This window comes from Eleginops maclovinus, chromosome 3, assembly GCF_036324505.1.
Source record: "Eleginops maclovinus isolate JMC-PN-2008 ecotype Puerto Natales chromosome 3, JC_Emac_rtc_rv5, whole genome shotgun sequence".
Lineage (NCBI taxonomy): Eukaryota > Metazoa > Chordata > Actinopteri > Perciformes > Eleginopidae > Eleginops > Eleginops maclovinus.
The window spans coordinates 14068412-14087961 of record NC_086351.1 but is presented as its reverse complement, the minus strand read 5'-3'; the positions used below and the strand labels follow the sequence as shown (position 1 = coordinate 14087961).

The 19550-nt window shown below is 42.4% G+C and overlaps 2 protein-coding genes across 3 annotated transcripts; one reads left to right on the top strand and one right to left on the bottom strand.

Moving 5' to 3' along the window:
* Positions 1–328: 328 nt before the first annotated feature.
* On the top strand, positions 329–16328 carry si:dkey-34d22.1 (discoidin, CUB and LCCL domain-containing protein 1). 2 transcript variants are annotated; one of them, XM_063880377.1, is made up of 15 exons: positions 329–496; positions 4925–5146; positions 6282–6419; positions 7721–7772; positions 7863–7935; positions 8017–8150; positions 8271–8308; positions 8634–8825; positions 9914–10026; positions 10118–10292; positions 10394–10486; positions 10658–10751; positions 11257–11294; positions 11381–11488; positions 14736–16328. In XM_063880377.1, exons 1-15 carry the CDS (start codon positions 394–396, stop codon positions 15161–15163), a joined length of 2001 nt encoding a protein of 666 aa, XP_063736447.1. In that variant the 5' UTR covers positions 329–393; the 3' UTR covers positions 15164–16328. The 2 variants fall into 2 exon arrangements, with proteins under 2 accessions (XP_063736447.1, XP_063736445.1); XM_063880375.1 differs by having other exon boundaries at positions 11378–11488.
* Positions 15430–19405, bottom strand: LOC134862441 (zinc finger protein 391-like). Its single transcript, XM_063880378.1, is given in 5 exon segments — positions 15430–16873; positions 16876–17008; positions 17010–18063; positions 18147–18429; positions 18583–19405. Coding segments are annotated over 5 exon segments (1758 nt in total). The 5' UTR covers positions 18610–19405; the 3' UTR covers positions 15430–16612.
* Positions 19406–19550: the final 145 nt, after the last annotated feature.

Sequence of the window (19550 nt, the reverse complement as noted above, 5' to 3'; positions counted from 1 at the left end):
CAAGATGAGGGAAATGTGGGTTTAACCACAAAGATTATAGACACTAGAATGCATCATTATTCATATTGACATTATTATATAGCCTCCCCAGAAGAACATAACAATCTGATCCAGGTTCAGTCTTGCCATTTTGCGAACAAGAGTAAATCTTCATTATTACTGCCAACGGCTGGTCTCAGATCTGCACACACCTACAAATCAGGCCACCCCTATTTGGGGATGGAATGCTTGGGATTCTGTGATTGACACTTGCAGGGAGCCAATGAGAGGTCGAGTCTACGTTTCGTGGCCAATGGTAGATGTCCAATACTTTGTACTATAACTTTTACTGAGGCCAGAAGATCGAGCCAGCGGGGCTTGCACCTTACTTTTTCACGCCGAGCTCTGGAAATCATGCTTGCAAATTGCGAAAACATCCGGGATGCTGTGAAGTCTGTTATTGCCGGTTTCTGGATCACTTTTAGCGTCTGTTCCGTAGGTGTTCACGGCCAGGAGGGTGAGAAAAAACTATTTTGTTGACGCTTTTAATAAGATAAAGAATGAGACGTGATACTTAATTTCTAACACCTTGTTAGCTATTAGGCTACTATGAATAGGCTACTAACACTACTACTACTACTACTACTACTCATTATCACAGTAGCTAATAACATTGCAATGATTAGTAGTGACATAGTTTTAGAGCATTGTTGTGACAAGCACCAGTGACCAACAGGTTTTAACACAACCTTTGCATCTTACCTGAGCAAACCTTAATCCCTTTCATAGAAACCACTGACTATTCAATTTTACATCAACAACTATTCTGCTACCATTATAGACCTATACTCAGTGATACACATGTCCTAACAGTTGTTTATTCTTCTGTCAATTCTACTTTTGTAGTTTGCACCACAAGGGTAGGTTTCTAGAGTAGTATTAAGTACATTATATGTTTATTTTATTTTAAATTAAAGTTGGCTCAAAGGTCGATGTGATGTCATGGTAGCATTCTTTACATACTCTCCCCTTGTGCATGTTTACCAACTGCTCCCAGCTAGCTCACCACAGTTTTTTTTTCTTTCAAAGCATCAGTCCAGTCCATGTGCAGTATGATTCATAATGATAATAAACACACCATCATGAAAGCAATTTACTGATACAAATTAAATGTGACTGTAGCACTCAGCAATACCACAAATCTTTTTTTGTTGATTTTTGTCTGTCTCTGGAGCTTTGGTTTCATCACATCGGAAGATGATTAAGTCCAGAGTCAATTACTTATTCTGAATCACTTTTCTGGCAAGTATGCAAAGAGCTTTTGTGGGGCCAGGGTAAGAGTTGAAATCCTCAGCTGTTGTAACGTTGTGATTGACACACAAGACTAGGCTAAGGCAAGGTAGTGACAGGTAGCACAGGTGAACATCCTCTCTGCTAGTGTGGACCTGTAAAGACCTGCCAGCAAAGCCTCGAGTGGAAAAACAATGTTGCCGGGCTGCTTTTGATTGTCTGTCTACTATCCATGCCACCCTGTCTGACTCCAGTTATTTGTACTTCCCTTAGTAATGTTCTAAATGGGTCATGAACACATATCGCTCGCTGTGTGAGACTAGAAACAGTCCATAGGTGACAGGGTTGAGTGAGCAGGGGAAGATTACTGGCCACCCAGAACGTCCCCAGCCCTGCGGCCTCCTCGGCCTCCCACCGGAAGGTGACAGGTCCACACTCTGTTGCCCACGGTTACAGAGTGTTGCTGTGGCATTTCCAGGGAATCCTTTGGGGACCTGAGGAGGGACAATAACATCCTACGGTTTATGGCATTAGGAGCCAAACTGAGGAAGTAGGGGAGCTACTGGTGTGATGCAGGATGTGTGTGTGTGTGTGTGTGTGTGTGTGTGTGTGTGTGTGTGTGTGTGTGTGTGTGTGTGTGTGTGTGTGTGTGTGTGTGTGTGTGTGTGTGTGTGTGTGTGTGTGTGACACAGGGTGAGTAGAAGGTTATCCTCCAGTTTCCCCTCAACATATTTCCAGGATCCTTATAAGGAAGACGAGGACAGGGGTGAGCTGTAGACTTAGATGGACCCTGGAGCCTTTTTCAAGTTTTGACCATTCTTGGAACACGTCATTACTTGACATTTTGAGGCTGAGATTTGAGACTGCCGCCCCCACACCACTTATCTCTGTATGACCACTGTGGAAATTGACTCATTTATTTTCTGTGACCCACAGAGAGGTTAGAAGATCTAAATATTTGTGTGTTCAGTTCTCGGTAAAGCGTTAGTCACAGCAACCGCAGGTTAGAGATTGTAATAAAACATCAATTCAAGAAAAACAGTATTCAAAAGGAAAGAAGTGAATGAATAAATAAAATAAATACGTATTTTGTCTGGGTTTTTGGTCAAAACAGCATTATGTTTTATACAGGAAAACCTAGGCTATGTGTTGTACTTAATCTTTTTTTTAAAGTTATTTTTTGGGGGCTTTTTGCCTTTAATCGGATAGGACAGTGGAGAGTGACAGGAAGGTGGGAGAGAGAGTCGGGGTGGGATCCGGAAAGGACCACGGGTCGGGAATCGAACCTGGGTTGCCGGCGTACGGTGCAGGTGCCCCAGCCAGTTGCGCCACAGCCGAGGCCGTTGTACTTCATCTTAAAAGAAAACCTTTAGCAACGTATCCGGTGCACAGGTCTTGTGTTGGAGCACTTCCTGAGCAGACAGCTGTGTCATCTCAGTGTTATGATCAGAAGAGTATAAACATGCCCCGGTCTGCTGTGCATGTTCACAAGAGATTATTACTCATCTGAAGTATTGCATTAACAAAGCCCTTAATATTCTGTGTATTTACTTAGGGAATTAAGTGCAAAACTGTGTGTGGTTTTGTGAATTTAGCTTTATTTAAGCCTGGGCTGCTCAGCTTTGACCAGCACACATATTTCAAATGTAGACGTATAATTTATAAAATACTTTGATAACCATCCACTCTTGACAGTTCACTGCACAACAAAAGCAAACATTTTGATAATCAGTTATTATTTTAAAGTAGTCTGAATAAAACAGTACAAAGTAGGCATGGCACGGTTTTGGTGAAAAAACCGAACCGTACGGTTTGCTTGCCACGGTGCGGTGCGTCTGTGCACCGTACGGAGTCCACGGTTTTTTTTTTTTTTTTTTTTTCTCCAGACGTTCGACGTTGCATTGTAGCCTAATGCCCGTATGTTACCACGTGGTTTTCATTCGCGCGAAAGAAGCGAAAGCTAAGAGGTCGAGGTGTGTCAGCGTGTACAAACATGGCAAGTGGGAGTGGAGAAGGCGGGCCGCCCAGGCCGGAGATAGAGGATGCTCCGGGAGCCGCGGTACGTCATGCCCTCTCGCAAATACTTTGGCACCAATGTGATACCCAAGTTATATGACGAGACAAGGGAGGAAATAGTGACGGAGTTGTCTTTGGCATGCCACGTAGCTCTGACGACGGATGGATGGACTTCTAGGTCCACGGAAAGTTACCTGACAGTGACTGCCCACCACATTAATCCCCAATGGGAGTTACGAAGCTGCGTATTACAAACGCGCCCAATATACGACAGCCACACAAGCGAATTTCTTTCCAAAAAGCTACGATTTTTTTACAACACAGGCAAGAAGCACAAAGCCTTTCCAAGATATAATTCGTGAAGAGGTCACTTCATACAAGGAAACAGGCTGCATCTCTGTGGATGAAAATCCCCTCGCATGGTGGAAGACCAACGCACGTATCCCCATGTAGCAAAGTTGGCACAACGTGACCTGGCTGTCCCAGGTACATCTGTGCCAAGTGAGTGGGTTTTTTCCACAGCAGGGGACATTGTAACTGCAAGTAGGTCTCGTCTCTTGCCAGAAAATGTTGACAAACTCATTTTCATGCAGAAGAATATGAGAATTAAGTGAAAGGGGGAAGGCTGTTTTAAACAGTGCAGTGTTTGGTTCTATTGCAATATTTTATACTGATTGTGTCTGTGTGTATTTTGTTCGAAATTTTGTTAATATAACAGTGGCACTGGCACTTTAAGTTTAGATACCAAATCCAGCCATATGTTTCAAAGCACTGCACTTTAATTTCAAGTGAAAAAAATACATCCTCACTCTCAGGGATTAGAAGAGTTGTTGATTTTGTTTTCTGTTAGGCTGGTTGGATGGTGGGCTCATATTATGTTTACGGCCTCATGTTCTCATAGGCAATTGTGTTCGCCTGTTCAAAGGACAGCAAACATTCCTGACACTTATTTTGAGTAATAAAGTAAAACATGTTGAAATCATCCATGTCTTCCCTCTTGCTCTATCAAAATACTACCTTTCTGAGATTGTTAAAACAGTGTGCTTAGAGTCAATTGAAATTCAAGTTTGTGCATTATTATTACATTATAACTATAATTTTATACCCTTTTAAATGCTGTATCCTAAACTATGGTTAGTAATAGCATCTGCCTAAGAATATTCTCAGAGACAGGGCTCCTGTTATAAACTGGCTGTTACCAGAATGGCAAGGACCAAGTTGTAATGCATTGCTAAAGGCACTGTGTAATGTTGTGCTGTGGTAGTAAAATCTTTTCAGTGACTATTACAGTGTTCCACTGGTGTAACGGCGTGTATTATGGGGCTACGATAAAAAAGTAAAAAAACACCAAGAACCGTACAAAACCGTAAACCGTGGACCTCAAACCGTGATACACCGTGAACCGTGAGTTTTGTGATCCGTGCCACCCCTAGTACAAAGTCAATAATTCACTACTTCCAGCTGGTTTCAACTTCCCTTAAAATAATTGCAATTTTTAACTTTTTTCTGACATTGAACATCGAAATGACTGATTTAGATTAATCTGTAAGACATTTAAAATACAAAATGTTGGATTGACTTTGTGAACTGGTGTCTCTTTCTTGCCACAGCCTCCTTATTTATCTATTTATTTTTCCAGGTAATGGCTGTGGACATTCCCTGCTGGGCACAGAGTCTGGCACATTGGCCTCTCAGAACTACCCAGGCACCTACCCCAGTAACACCTGGTGTAGATGGAGGCTGCGGGTGCCAGAGGGGCGCACGCTGCGGCTGCTGTTTGGGGACTTGGACATTGAGAGCAGTCCAGGCTGCAGGAATGGCTCTCTGGTGATCACAGACAAGAGCGGAGAGCTCACTCTGGGTAAGCTTGTTCACCGCTGGTTGGTTATGGCACGTTTTTGTTTTTTTTAAAGCTTCTCTGTTAGATGTCGGATCCCTGTGTCTACAGACTACTGTCTCCTTTGTCGATTATTTTCTGAAACACCTGCTTATAGACTCTTAATGTTCCATGTCATTATGACTGACGTCCTCCCAGCGTGATTGTGGAATCCACACAGAGCATGCCATTCTTTTGACACATTGACAGAAGAGGCAAACCCAATTTCACAACAGACGCATGCCCGTTCTCCAACCAGGTGTATCAAGTCATGTCTCGAGGGTATGAATATTTGACAAGACACCAAAATAAAGACTGAGAGATTCAAAAGAGAGAAATAATCTGCTGGGCTGCCTTTGTGTTTTATAAGCGGATTCCTCATACCTGGCTCATCATTTTTTATGTAGCTTTCTCAGACGGAGAGCTGTTCTTACATGCAGTCTATGGCTCTGCTCTTTATTATACAGTTGTGTCTATATAGGAGGCAAACATGTCAGGAAAACACCAGGGGACTGACTAGTGAAAGGAAACATTTTAATTCTCAGTAGGGTCCTTATCAAAATGTTGTCAGACACAGTCTGGGCCTGTCAAACACTTTGATCTGACATGAGTTGTAGTTGTGGAATCGCCGCGAGCCATTACAGTACCGCCTGCTGTCTGCAGCAGTCTCTGTCTATACTACACCACTTTCAAAATGTTGTTGTCTCTCTTAGTCACCTGGACACTATCTTTCACGCCTTTATTGGCTAGCGCTCCAACACATTGTAAGTGATAAGGGACGGGACCTCTCTCAGCAGTTGAACAATCACAACAGAGCCGGCTAGCTAACCAATCAGAGCAGACTGGGCTCTGGTTTCAAACAGAGGGTCGGATGAGGTGCTGCAGCACAGGCAGTATGAGAAACATAAAGACTTTTTTGATCATTAAAGCACGTAAACATGTCACAGTAGAGTCAAACAAAACAAATATCAACCTGTAAATTAGAATAATAGGGGCCCTTTATATCATCTACATCTGTTGATAAATGCTGAAAAAGGGACTAACACTATTTCACTATTCAAGAATGTAGTTTGCTGTTTATGTTCTTTTACCAATGTAGTTTATGTCTCTGCGTTCCCAGGTCCAGTGTGTGGGAAGCTTGATGCATCACAGAAGAATGTGACACTTAAAAGCAATGAAGTGACGATAACCTTCAAGTCAGGCCCTCATCGCTCCGGGCGAGGGTTTCTACTCTCCTATGCCACTGACCAGTATCCAGGTACGACATCTGTAACTAGTTGATTACAATTTTTATGTGCTAACATGCTTATTATAAGTAGGTTGTTTATTATGAATCCAATAGACTTGATCTGTTTAGCAGTACTCAGAGAAGTGAAATGTGAGTGCTTCCATTTCACACCAACACACAAAATATATTAAATACACAAATAAAAAAGCATTCACTAGAAATATAAACAGGAACTAAAGATACACTATCATAAATCTCAATAATTTACAGCGAGGAAACACCAGTGAGGATTAGAAATAAATCAAAGCATGACGCCGCCATCACCATCCCTAAATCTGTTCACACTCAGCTCATCTTTAGAAATGCTTGATTTTCTAATGAGTGGAATTTTTCAAATTTGCTCATTTACAAGTTGAAACTGGTGTAATTCTAACACCAATGTCCGTGTGAATGTTTGTCCTTGTGTAGTGTGTGCGTTTGTAAGTTGTGAGTCACTACTTATTGGCATTCACCCTCCATCGCTGTCTTTGCTCTGGCCTGTTTGCTCACAGAGCTGGAGGAGACTCCTTCTCTCACGCTGAATGGAGAGAGGCCTCTGGCTTCAGGCTGTCTCTTGGAGTGGCTAGGTTTTTTATTTTCCCTCCCCCTCCTCTTCATCGGCCCGTTTACACTACAAGCCCACTACCATCCCATGTTTGTTGCAACCCACAGGCTATTGCTTTAGCAGTTATAAACACTACATAATGTTACGCTCTATTAATGCGACAGATCATTGTGATGTTTTTAAATGTCTGGATTTTCAGATTTAATTAGAAAATAGTCATATTTCTTTATGTGTATCATTTTAATGATCTTGTGGACTTGTTTGGTCTGAATGCGAGTTATCTCTATACTTAGAGATAATTTCCTTTTCCCTGCATGAGGTAACCCATGCTGTACAGTATGTATCATCATTTCCTGTTTTTGTACCGGGTTGTTTATGAAATCTGTAAGTGTCTGGAGCTAAGCCCATGTACAGACATACAAACCACTGTCTGTTAATTGTGATCACACGAGGACCATCCACTGTACTCGTGAACCGTGACAGAGTCACAGAAACAAAGGACTTAGTCACATCCACAGCCATGACCGCTCATCCCCTAATATAGCACCCGTGCAGCCGGCTAGAACCGTCTCACACTGAATCGGTCTGTGCGTGGACAATTATGTAAGCCTAAATTACTGGATCCCACACCGTACTATTCTAGTCCACCAATACATATTCAGGCAATGTTTTCTAAGTTCTCAGGAGTGTTAGTTTTAATATATCTATGTCTGTTTTGCTGTTGCAGATCTCATTTCGTGTTTACAACGAGGCTCTCATTCTAGCTCGCAGCTTTTGAGGTAAGTGGTTGACCTCTACATTCCCCATAATAGACTCTGTTTCAGTAAAACAGTGATCTGTTTCTCACGTGTTGTTCTTCTGTTTCTCAGTGTGTTCTGCCCCGCTGGATGCAAGAATGTCACAGGGGATGTTTGGGGAAACTCTGAACAGGGTTACAGAGATGTAAGTAAACCACATTGCTTTTGGCAAAGCTATTTTTTCACATATGAGCCTTAATGAACTTTATGTCCCCCCATGCTTTAGACCTCAGTCCTGTGCAAGACTGCAGTCCATGCTGGAGCTGCGTCTGACAGTCTGGGAGGTCGTATCACTGTGAGCCGAGGGAGGAGTCTTACACTTTATGAATCAACCTTCTCCAATGGAATCCTTTCAAAGACGTATGCCTGCTGTTATTGTACTCAAAATGAGACATCCCCTGGTTGTTCTGGAGCTTAAAATGTGTTCATGCTTGATTTGACGTAGATGCACTGAACTTTTCAACTGCTCTCTTTTGACAGGGGATCATTATCTGAAAAGAAGTTGCTCTTCAGTCAAGGTATGACACGACATGTATCACTTTTTTCTGTTAGAATTATCCAAAGGCACACCTTCAAGCACCACATTATTTACATTCCTGTAGTCCAATTCTCAAGTCATGCTGTCATATTTTACTACAGTGATTTTACATACCTCATGACACCAAGCTTCTTTTCCTTTTGCTATGATATGAAAATGAGTTTCTTGATTCATCACAGTGAACACTAGTCACTAGTGCAGTAAAGTACTCATGATTTGTAGTCAACAACTTTTGTCAAAAAACACTCTGGGTTACATTATGAATGACTTTCATTGCGCCATCTTTTCCTCTGCTTCCCAAACAGAATGCAACAACATCCTGAGTGTCTCTGGTTTAAATGCCTCATCTTTCTGGGATAAAAAAAGTCAAGAGCACACACTGTTCTGGCCCTCCACAAACATGGATTCTAGCCATGAGCCCCTGCACTGGGCAGCGGACGGTGCTGACCCGTCCCCGTGGGTGGAGCTGGGGCTGACTGATAGAAGCACTATCACAGGTAAACACGCTTGAATAAAATAATGTGTGCAAAATATGTTTATCAAAACAATTTATTACGAAGTTCTGTGAAGGATAAGTCTGACTAAGTTCTAAGTTCTGTTTATGCGAGGCCTGGTGAGCAGGATGTTATTTTTCTGTGCCATTGATTCCGTTGTTGTCCAACAATAATTAAAAACACATCAATGGTTGACTTGTTCCCAGTCATATAGACATGGCCACTGTAATTACTTATTAGTCAACCCCACATATTCACACTTTCCTGTTGCAGAAATACTCATTAGCATACAAAACATGTATCCACCACAATGTTCCCAAACAAACACACTATTTTTTACTATCTGAATAATGTTTGATTAAAATTGTTATGGAAACTATTGTGCCTTTTCAAAAAGTGGAACTTTATATTTGTGACCTGTTTTTCTTCTCAGTAGTAACCCTCTTTAGTGTCACACACATGCACACAGCAGAGCACACACAGTTAAATTGGTCCTCTGCATTTAACCCATCCTAGTACTAGGAGCAGTGGGCAGCTATTGTGCAGCGCTTGGAGAGCAGACATTGCAACATATCTCTAAATGAAGGTTACGCGCACACCAAGTCTTAATAAGTAACATCCTTCCAAAGTTGAAGCTCACTACATCCTCTCTTTTACACTATTTTTAACACTTGCTTTTCTTGTACCCACGCAATGGACTGCACACAATAAAAATCCAGCAAATAAAATCCCAAAGTTAAACCATCCACGATGACTTCTCTCTGTCTGCTCCCAACATTGTTTTATTAAAAAGAATTAGAGCTGACCATATGGCATTACCTTATTGATTGAATAAAAATACAATCACAGACTTCTCATTCAGTTGCCTTTTTCTCAGACAAGGTGGGGAAGTCTTAAAGTACTGAGAGAGGGCCCAACATGTGGTGTTTTCATGGGATTTATTGACTACGAAAAAACAATATCATAAAATTGATACATTAAATCTTTCCCTTGGCTAAAATGGTATTACAAAATGTGATCAAAGTAGTTTTTTTGATATGAGATATCTTGTGGTTATGTATCTAATGCAAGGTTGTCCTCTGATTTTCCAGGAATAATAACAACGGGATCAAATGAATACTACATAGAATCCTTCACTCTTTTTTTCAGCAAGGACAGGAAAACTTGGAAGCTTTACAAGGGTGCTCTCGGCAAAGAAAAAAAGGTATGCCTTGTACTATACTCGCCTAGATGGTTCGTACTGATTCATACTGCTGTTCTCTGTCAATACGTAACCTGGCTGTTTTGGTCCCCAGGTGTTTCAGGCCTACACTGACGGCCATCACAGAGTCCTCAACAGTTTCTTCCCTCCTGTAGTGGCTCGGTTTGTCCGGCTGCAGCCGCTGAGCTGGCAGGGGCGAGCTTCCGCTCAGGTGCGGGTTCTGGGCTGTCCCGTTGCCAAGGCCACACCAAGGTCAACGCGGCCTGCTGGTGTGTATTATAACTTATCAAGAACCAGCTGTTTACATGAGCTCTCCTAGCTGTGGAGGTTATTTCTGATAATATGACCCCCCGTCCTACTTTTCCTGCAGAATCTCCACCCATCAAAGTTAATATGGGTACACCGCGCCCCAGCGCTCATCCAACCCCCACAGAGGGCCCAGTGTTAGTGGAGACAAGACTAAGTATGTACATGTATCATTTCCTTCATATGTGTACAACTGTCTAGTTAAGAAAAAAAAACCAATGTGATACGTTCTTCTCCCACACATTGTGTAGCCTACATTGCAATAAAGTGCATTCCTTGCTCGCGCTTATACTACTGTTTACTCACTCACACACTTGTGTTCCTGTAGGCTCCAGCCAGCCGGTGATAGTGGCAGTGGGAGTGGTGTTGGGGCTGATAATGTGCGGTGGTTGTTTGTTGGCTGGGGTCTGGTGGAAGCGAAGGTACTGTATTTTAAAACCGTTTACATTTTCCACATTTATTTAATTTCATACTCAGTTTGCAAACTCTGATTGAAATGGATTTATTATGGCTTTATTTTGGCTTCCATAATCACAATCTGAAGAAATGTTCAATATCAGTCAAACCGTTTGGTAAATAGGGGGGGTTTTCTTATCAAACTATATTTAGTCTTTGAACACAATCAAGTATTTGGTATATACAAGCATATAACAAGTGGAATATCGAATACATGTAGTCCAAATAAAAACAAATTATATGAAAAAAGGCATTTAATAAGCACAATGTTTGAGATTTTTAATGTTATCGAAGTTGTATTGTTAGATTCCTCCCCAAAATTGTCCGTGCCAGATTTCAACAATCAGAACAATAAGATGAAATGAGGCATTTTTCTCATCATACTACTATATAGATTGGGCACAAATGGATGCTCCAGTAGCCAGGGACTGCAATATTTTAACTATTGTGTTTATCTTCTTCTCCATATAGGAAAAAGGATTCACAGCTGAAGTACTCCTTACCCTCAAGTGAGTTAGATGCTCTTCTAATGATTCTCCTGTATTTTAAACTTCCTGTTGAAAAGCCTCTAACTGTGCGTTTGTGTGTCAAGCAGGTTGTCAGAGTTTCCAGGCTAAGAATCTCTCCTGCCCACAATCAGAGCTCATCTCTTACCCTCTGGAGAGAAATGTCCATGATGCTCTACCTAGCCCTCCTCTTAATGGTGAGAATTGATAGAAAAATGTTTTACTTTTTCAACAAAACGTGGCAGTGTCTCAGTAAGCGTTGCTATTATCAGCTGCTTCCTTATTGCTCGTCTTTTCACTGCCTATTCACAGTTTCTTATTGATCTCAAGTGGTGAGCTCTGCCTTCCTTCCTCCATCTTTCCTCCACTAACAGTCTCCGGCCTCAGTGGTCAATTTGAGGAGTTCATGCAGGGCCTGACAGGCAAACAGCTCTCTCCACGGGCCGTCCATTCTTTCCCCCGGCTCAGCCCATCACCCAGATGCAGTATAAACATTCCTTTCTTTGGTCCACAGAGCCTCTCTGAAAGAGACCCTTTAATTGGAGCTCGATAAATGGCGCTCAGCCCCCCCCTCTCTTACCACCACCAGTCCCCCTCTCTGCCTCCCCCATCCCCTCCCCCAGCGAAGGGGGCCCTTCACTGAGAGGTCCAGCGATAAACAGGACACAGGGTCAGAGCTAAGACAATCAAAGCCCTCACTGAGGCCCGTCTGATTAAAATAGCTGTGGCTGAGGCTCCCCGGGCTCTCAAGTCAGGTCTAGGCCTCCCACACCACAGCCTCTTAGCCCAGGCGAAGAGTAGGGTCTGGTCATACTGTCAGCCCCCGTCCCTGTGATTAGAGGAGACATTGTTGGTGGCCAAGTAGCTCAGGCAGGGGTGCAACACTGGCCAAGTGTGGGACTGCTACTGAGAAGAAGAGAAGCACTTCCCAGAAAGTGCGGCGTAATATGCAAATAGGCAGTTCATTCAAAAGTTGTTGCCATCAGGACAACATTCTGCTATGAGGCTAAGAGAGTTTCCATACCCATTTAATGAGGTATTCACCAATACTTTATGATTACTGATATTTCCTGCCCATATTGGCTGACATTTAAAGGAGTCTTGAAGATATAAAAATTACACGGAAAGGCATACACTGAAAAAAGTTCTATCTTAAAGTTTACTTATTTGCTATCCTGAGGTTTGGTAGGAGTAGTAAAATCTTCAGTTAGAAGTTTAATCACAGCATTTTAAAAGGTACTATAGCGTAATCAATAGGCATGGCACGGTTTTGGTGAAAAAACCGAACCGTACGGTTTGCTTGCCACGGTGCGGTGCGTCTGTGCACCGTACGGAGTCCACGGTTTTTTTTGTTTTTTTTTTTCTCCAGACGTTCGACGTTGCATTGTAGCCTAATGCCCGTATGTTACCACGTGGTTTTCATTCGCGCGAAAGAAGCGAAAGCTAAGAGGTCGAGGTGTGTCAGCGTGTACAAACATGGCAAGTGGGAGTGGAGAAGGCGGGCCGCCCAGGCCGGAGATAGAGGATGCTCCGGGAGCCGCGGTACGTCATGCCCTCTCGCAAATACTTTGGCACCAATGTGATACCCAAGTTATATGACGAGACAAGGGAGGAAATAGTGACGGAGTTGTCTTTGGCATGCCACGTAGCTCTGACGACGGATGGATGGACTTCTAGGTCCACGGAAAGTTACCTGACAGTGACTGCCCACCACATTAATCCCCAATGGGAGTTACGAAGCTGCGTATTACAAACGCGCCCAATATACGACAGCCACACAAGCGAATTTCTTTCCAAAAAGCTACGATTTTTTTACAACACAGGCAAGAAGCACAAAGCCTTTCCAAGATATAATTCGTGAAGAGGTCACTTCATACAAGGAAACAGGCTGCATCTCTGTGGATGAAAATCCCCTCGCATGGTGGAAGACCAACGCACGTATCCCCATGTAGCAAAGTTGGCACAACGTGACCTGGCTGTCCCAGGTACATCTGTGCCAAGTGAGCGGGTTTTTTCCACAGCAGGGGACATTGTAACTGCAAGTAGGTCTCGTCTCTTGCCAGAAAATGTTGACAAACTCATTTTCATGCAGAAGAATATGAGAATTAAGTGAAAGGGGGAAGGCTGTTTTAAACAGTGCAGTGTTTGGTTCTATTGCAATATTTTATACTGATTGTGTCTGTGTGTATTTTGTTCGAAATTTTGTTAATATAACAGTGGCACTGGCACTTTAAGTTTAGATACCAAATCCAGCCATATGTTTCAAAGCACTGCACTTTAATTTCAAGTGAAAAAAATACATCCTCACTCTCAGGGATTAGAAGAGTTGTTGATTTTGTTTTCTGTTAGGCTGGTTGGATGGTGGGCTCATATTATGTTTACGGCCTCATGTTCTCATAGGCAATTGTGTTCGCCTGTTCAAAGGACAGCAAACATTCCTGACACTTATTTTGAGTAATAAAGTAAAACATGTTGAAATCATCCATGTCTTCCCTCTTGCTCTATCAAAATACTACCTTTCTGAGATTGTTAAAACAGTGTGCTTAGAGTCAATTGAAATTCAAGTTTGTGCATTATTGTTACATTATAACTATAATTTTATACCCTTTTAAATGCTGTATCCTAAACTATGGTTAGTAATAGCATCTGCCTAAGAATATTCTCAGAGACAGGGCTCCTGTTATAAACTGGCTGTTACCAGAATGGCAAGGACCAAGTTGTAATGCATTGCTAAAGGCACTGTGTAATGTTGTGCTGTGGTAGTAAAATCTTTTCAGTGACTATTACAGTGTTCCACTGGTGTAACGGCGTGTATTATGGGGCTACGATAAAAAAGTAAAAAAACACCAAGAACCGTACAAAACCGTAAACCGTGGACCTCAAACCGTGATACACCGTGAACCGTGAGTTTTGTGATCCGTGCCACCCCTAGTAATCAAATGGTATTAAAGATTTTACTTGAATCCTGGTTAATTTATCATATTCAGAGAAATTGAATGGATTGAAAAACATTTATTAACAGGGAAACTCACAAAAAATAACATCTGTTTCCCAGGAGTGCCTTGTTTACAGGGATAAACAAAATAAGAGTCACACTTTGTAGTTGCATAATAAAACCCTCCATTGAGTGATATTTCTACAAAGTAAAAAATGTGTAAAAGAAGGATATCCGATAAATTACTCTCTGATTCAGTGATTTAGGCAAACATTAGCTTTTTTGTACACAGTTAGATGAGACTCTTGATTGTACTCTCATGTCTGTTCGTTTTTCATTCACACAAGGATGTAAAGTGCAGCTAACAGCTAGCTGAGTTATGTCCAACAGTAACCAAATCCACTGCTCTCCAATTAACACTGATACAGTTTTGGTTGTTTTGATACCCATGACAATGTTTGTTGCATTTCAAATGAATAGAAATACAATATCCTTTTATATCCACTTAGATTATGCAGAGCCTGCTGTTGCTGCTATTGGACAGAAGATCGGGTCAACATTCAGACCCTCCTCAGACGAAGGCTACACCACGCCCTTCGCCTTCAACCATTATGACACTCCTGGCAACCTGCCGGAGTACGCCGAGCCCCTTCCCCCAGAGCCCGAGTACGCCACCCCATTCAGTGAGCAGATCTCCGAGTGCAGCCTTCTAGCTCACAGCCACACACACACACCTCTTACACCAGCACCTAGCACTGGCACCAGGACATCACCCAGCCGCTCTCAGTACGACTGCCCCTCACACAGGGTGTTGTCCAACGGCTACTGCACTCCTGCCCTGCATGCCAACGGACCCCGGCCCGTCAGTGTGGTGTACGCTGAGCCAAAGTCATGTGACACTTTACTACAAAAACCCACATATGAAGAGCCATTGTGAGCTCAGACATGGAGGAAAAAAGACTCTTCTGAGCTTAAATGTGATCTCGAGCTTACGATAAGAAGGACAGTGTTGTCCAGAGAGTACTAATGCAGACAGAGCTGAACTTCCTGTCGGTGATGGACCCAAAGCTGGGAAGTCGCTCTGGAGCACAATGCATAAACAAGGGTGCACAAAGATCTGAGAGCCATATGCAAACAAATATTTCCTTCCTGGAAGTATGTTGCGGAAGTATACCGTGATGCACAAAGAAACTGCAGGCTCAGTGGTGTCGCACAGGTTTAATCACAAGCTGCACTTTCAGAAAACACATACGGCAATGTATGCTTCAGAGTGTTTAACAGGTTAATGCAAACAAAGTGTATTGGTAATGTTACTTGTTCTCACAGAACATTTTATTCACAATGTATGTACATGTTTTGCTCAAAAAACGAACATTTAAGAAGCACTGTAAATGGTACACTGTAACAAAGTGGTTCATATTGTTGCTATGATGAAGAATAACCACTAGAGGGCTCCCTCGAGCTTTAAACAGCAATGAAGTGTTTTACTGTCTGCTTTTTCTCACTCCTCAGATAATTGTCATCCATTTATAAACATAAATAGTAACAAACATGTTTTTTTTTATAAATGCTTTTAGTATAACACAGAAAGGCACACCAGGCAAGATGGTGTGGAGATTAGAGTGGATGAATCCCCAGTAATCCAACCTACTGCAGCGTCCTAAAGCAACACACAAAACATAAACATTTCCAATATGTGGCCTTGTTTTTTGTTAGCTTTTCTCACTGTACAGTAATTTAATTGTATTTACCTCTGTATTTCCTGCTTTAATTATCTATGCCATGATGCCAAGATTTCTTTAAGGGAAAATACAGGTCTTAAACAGATAGAATTACTAACAAACATTTAATTATACCGATCTGTCAACACTTTGTGGAAACGAAGAAGATAGAAAATTGTCCTTTCTCCTAAGGCCTTTTATATAATAAGGGTAAAGTGACCGTGGAAGTTTGCCATTATTTGTGAAAATGTTAATAAAAGAACCTCATAAATGTAATATAATCTTCTAGAATTTTTTGTGATGCCACATTTTGCAATAAATTGGCTTACCTCTACCACTGCTGAGTAAGGCATAATAATAAAAACTATGATTGGCATTTCATTAATTGGCTAGGTGTGTGATTAAAGCATTAAGGTTATTTTAAAATAGACATGAAACAGGCAGCTGGATACTTCACCAATAGGATATATTATCCAACGGTTAGGTTTCAAACAAGAATGATTGAACTTCTGAAGTTAAGATTAACAAAAACCTTTAATTAAATCAGTTTTAGTGTTAAAAATTAAATTAAACATTTAGGTCTAAATAATACCGCTAAGAGATGTAGAGCTATATCAAATACTATATTGCTCCCATCATTTCAACACTTGTTTTTTAAGAACTATTCACTCCAAAGGTTGGATGTTGTTAGCCTGTTGTAAAGTATCACTGTTATTGTGGACCCTCTTGTTTGTGCTCATCTCTTCCCCCTGCCCCTCCTCATCCCTCCCTTCAGAGGAGTAGTGCATCAGAGTCTGGTGTCTGTTCCTGGACGGGGCGTCCTTAAAGCGCAGGCCACAGTCTTCACATGCATACAGAAGCCCCTCTCTGCTGCTGCCTGGATTTGCTGCCCCTGACTGAGATTTTTTCTCATTACCAGATGAGCAGCGGCCGAACCAGGGTTTGTTTGTGAGTTTGTATCCAGAGCGTCCGGTGTATTTAGCCCGACGCCTGCTTCAGGAAAAGTCCTGGGGCGCCCAGGATGACAACTACGACCTGCTGTACCTCGATGTGCATCTCCAGCTTTTTCCGTGTTCTGGGGCCAGCCCGTGGACTGTGCGGTAGTGGAAGTGTATCCCGGAGCGGTTAGAGAAGCCTTTGCCACAGAAGCTGCAGATGAAGGGTCTCTCCCCTGTGTGGATGCGCATATGGATCTTAAGAGCTCCTGACTGGGTGAAACATTTTCCACACTGGCTACAGCAGTAAGGCTTCTCTCCTGTGTGGGTCCTCTGATGGGCTCGGACCCCTGCAAGATGGGGAAACCCCCTGCCACAAAATCCACAGGAATACGGCCTTTCGCCTGTATGAATTCGCCTGTGTATCTTCAGAGCCCCCGACTGGCTAAAACTCTTTCCACAGTCAGAGCAGGAGTATGGTCGGGCGCCGGTGTGCACGTTGAGGTGGATGCGCAGATTGCTGTGCGAGTTGAAGGCCCTGCCACACTCCGTGCAGAGGAAGCCGGATGGTTTGTTGCCATGTTCAGAGCGCTGGTGCTGCAGCAACTGGGACGGTCTGGAAAAAGAGGCAGAGCAGTGCATGCAGGGATGCAGCGACAACATGCTCGTAGGCGCCAGTCCTCTTTCTTCTTGTTGCTGAGAGTGTGTTTGTCTGTGCTGGTGAGAGCAGGTGGGTAAAGAGCGCTGGCAAGGCAAGCAGTGGAAAGGGCTGGAGAGCTGAGGGCAAGGTACACAAGATGTTAAAGGACAGTGGTGGTCATGAAAGGGATGATGGGTGTGAGAAAAACGGGGGTCAGTGCCTTCCTGCTGGCTCAGTATCTGGGTGCAGGTTTGCAGGTGATGGCAACACAAGCAGGGAAACACGGAAAGGTGGGACACTGAGCCCAGAGATGAACGACTGGACGCCCTGCTCTCCAGCTCAGGTGTTGTGCTGCTGGGTTCACTGGCGTCTGGTAGGCACATGCTGACGCTTTTTGGAGCAGTATTGCTGAAGTCTTTGGGGTGGCATACTGCACTAGCACGTGGGGGTGAGGACAAAGATTGTCTGGGTTTGAAATTATCGAAGGAAGAAGGATAAGTGGAGTAAGGGCAGCCAGGACAGGTGCAGGTGTTATGCACATCTGGACCCATAAAGAAATATTAATTACAATATAATAAAGGCAAGAAAATTATAGAAACCATCAAACCAAATTTGAGATCTTACCTTCTCTTCTGTCTTTGGCCGCCTGTCCCTTCCTCTGTGACGCCCTAGGCTGGAGCTGTCGGCCGGTTTGTGATTCTGGCTTATCCCGGGCGGATGGAGGTTGTTGTGCAGGTTCAAGTGAAGAGTCTTTGAATCGCAGACCCTCAACTCCACTACCAGCAGCAGCTGCAGCAGGCACACCCCATGCTGGGTTCAGCACATCTGGGTGATCCTTCATGGAGTTTCCAGATGTGATAAGGTCACCAATGATCTGATGCATCTCCATCCAGGAGCACGGAGCACGCTACAAGTAAAAGAGAGTCTGAATGCATTTGGTGTAAGAATAACCAAAAGTGCAACTTATTGTGTATTGACAAAGATGTATGTGTTGCATGACTTTAGCTGAAAACACAAGTTCCTCTCAAATGGACTGATTTAAATAACGGGGTCTACTTACAATGTCGCTACACTTATCTTTGTCCATGAATATAAACAAACAGTAGTGTCGGATGTACAGCTTAGCTTAGTTTAAATCAACGATTTCAATATATCATACACTGAGGTTCAATAAAGGCATAACAAAATGCACTTTTGTTTTTATATTATTACTTATCTACCGTAGCCTCTTCCCGTTAAGATCTCGTAACAACCCGTCACTCGGCAGCAGACTTTGTATTTCCGGGTTCTTTAATCATGTGACACGAGTTGTAGTCTTTTCATTTATTTTATTTTAACATCAAACAATAAATGTTCCCCCCCCCCAAAAAAAAGTATGGATACTAGAAAAAATAAACACAGAACGAATATTGAAAATATTATTCATAATTTATGTTAAGTACAAAGGTTTTTAAATCACAATTGAACCAACTACCAAATAAAGTGTTATTCCAATAACATTTAAATAGTGTTTTTTGAGTATGACAGATAAGATGAAAGAGGAATGAGAAATTAAGATCCACCAGCTAGGCTCCATGAGTCTGGCAATTGGCAAACGTGTGTTTTAAGATATGATAAAACTAAAATCCCCAAAGTGTGTTATGGTTATGCCGACAGAAATTGCCAAAATGATTTTCAATAATGAAAAGTTTGTTGCGCAAGAACAAACTCAAAACAAGTGTCGGACTATGGAAGGATAGTCTTTAGTCCTTGTAGTTAGTCCAATTCAAAATTTAAAAAAATCTAAATACATATGTTAAAAGGAAGTTATTTTATCATCAGTGTTCAAAAATAATCATAATACTCACCAATGAAATGGAAATAGACTACAACTCACAAATCTCCAAAAACCATAGCTTTTAAAGTTTAAGAAGTAACTTTTGAATTGGTAATTGCCTGATCTCACTCTTTATGTAGCTTCAAGAAAAAATAAACAAGACAAAGAGAGCCCTTGTAAAATACTTACCTTATGAATTGGATGTACAGCTG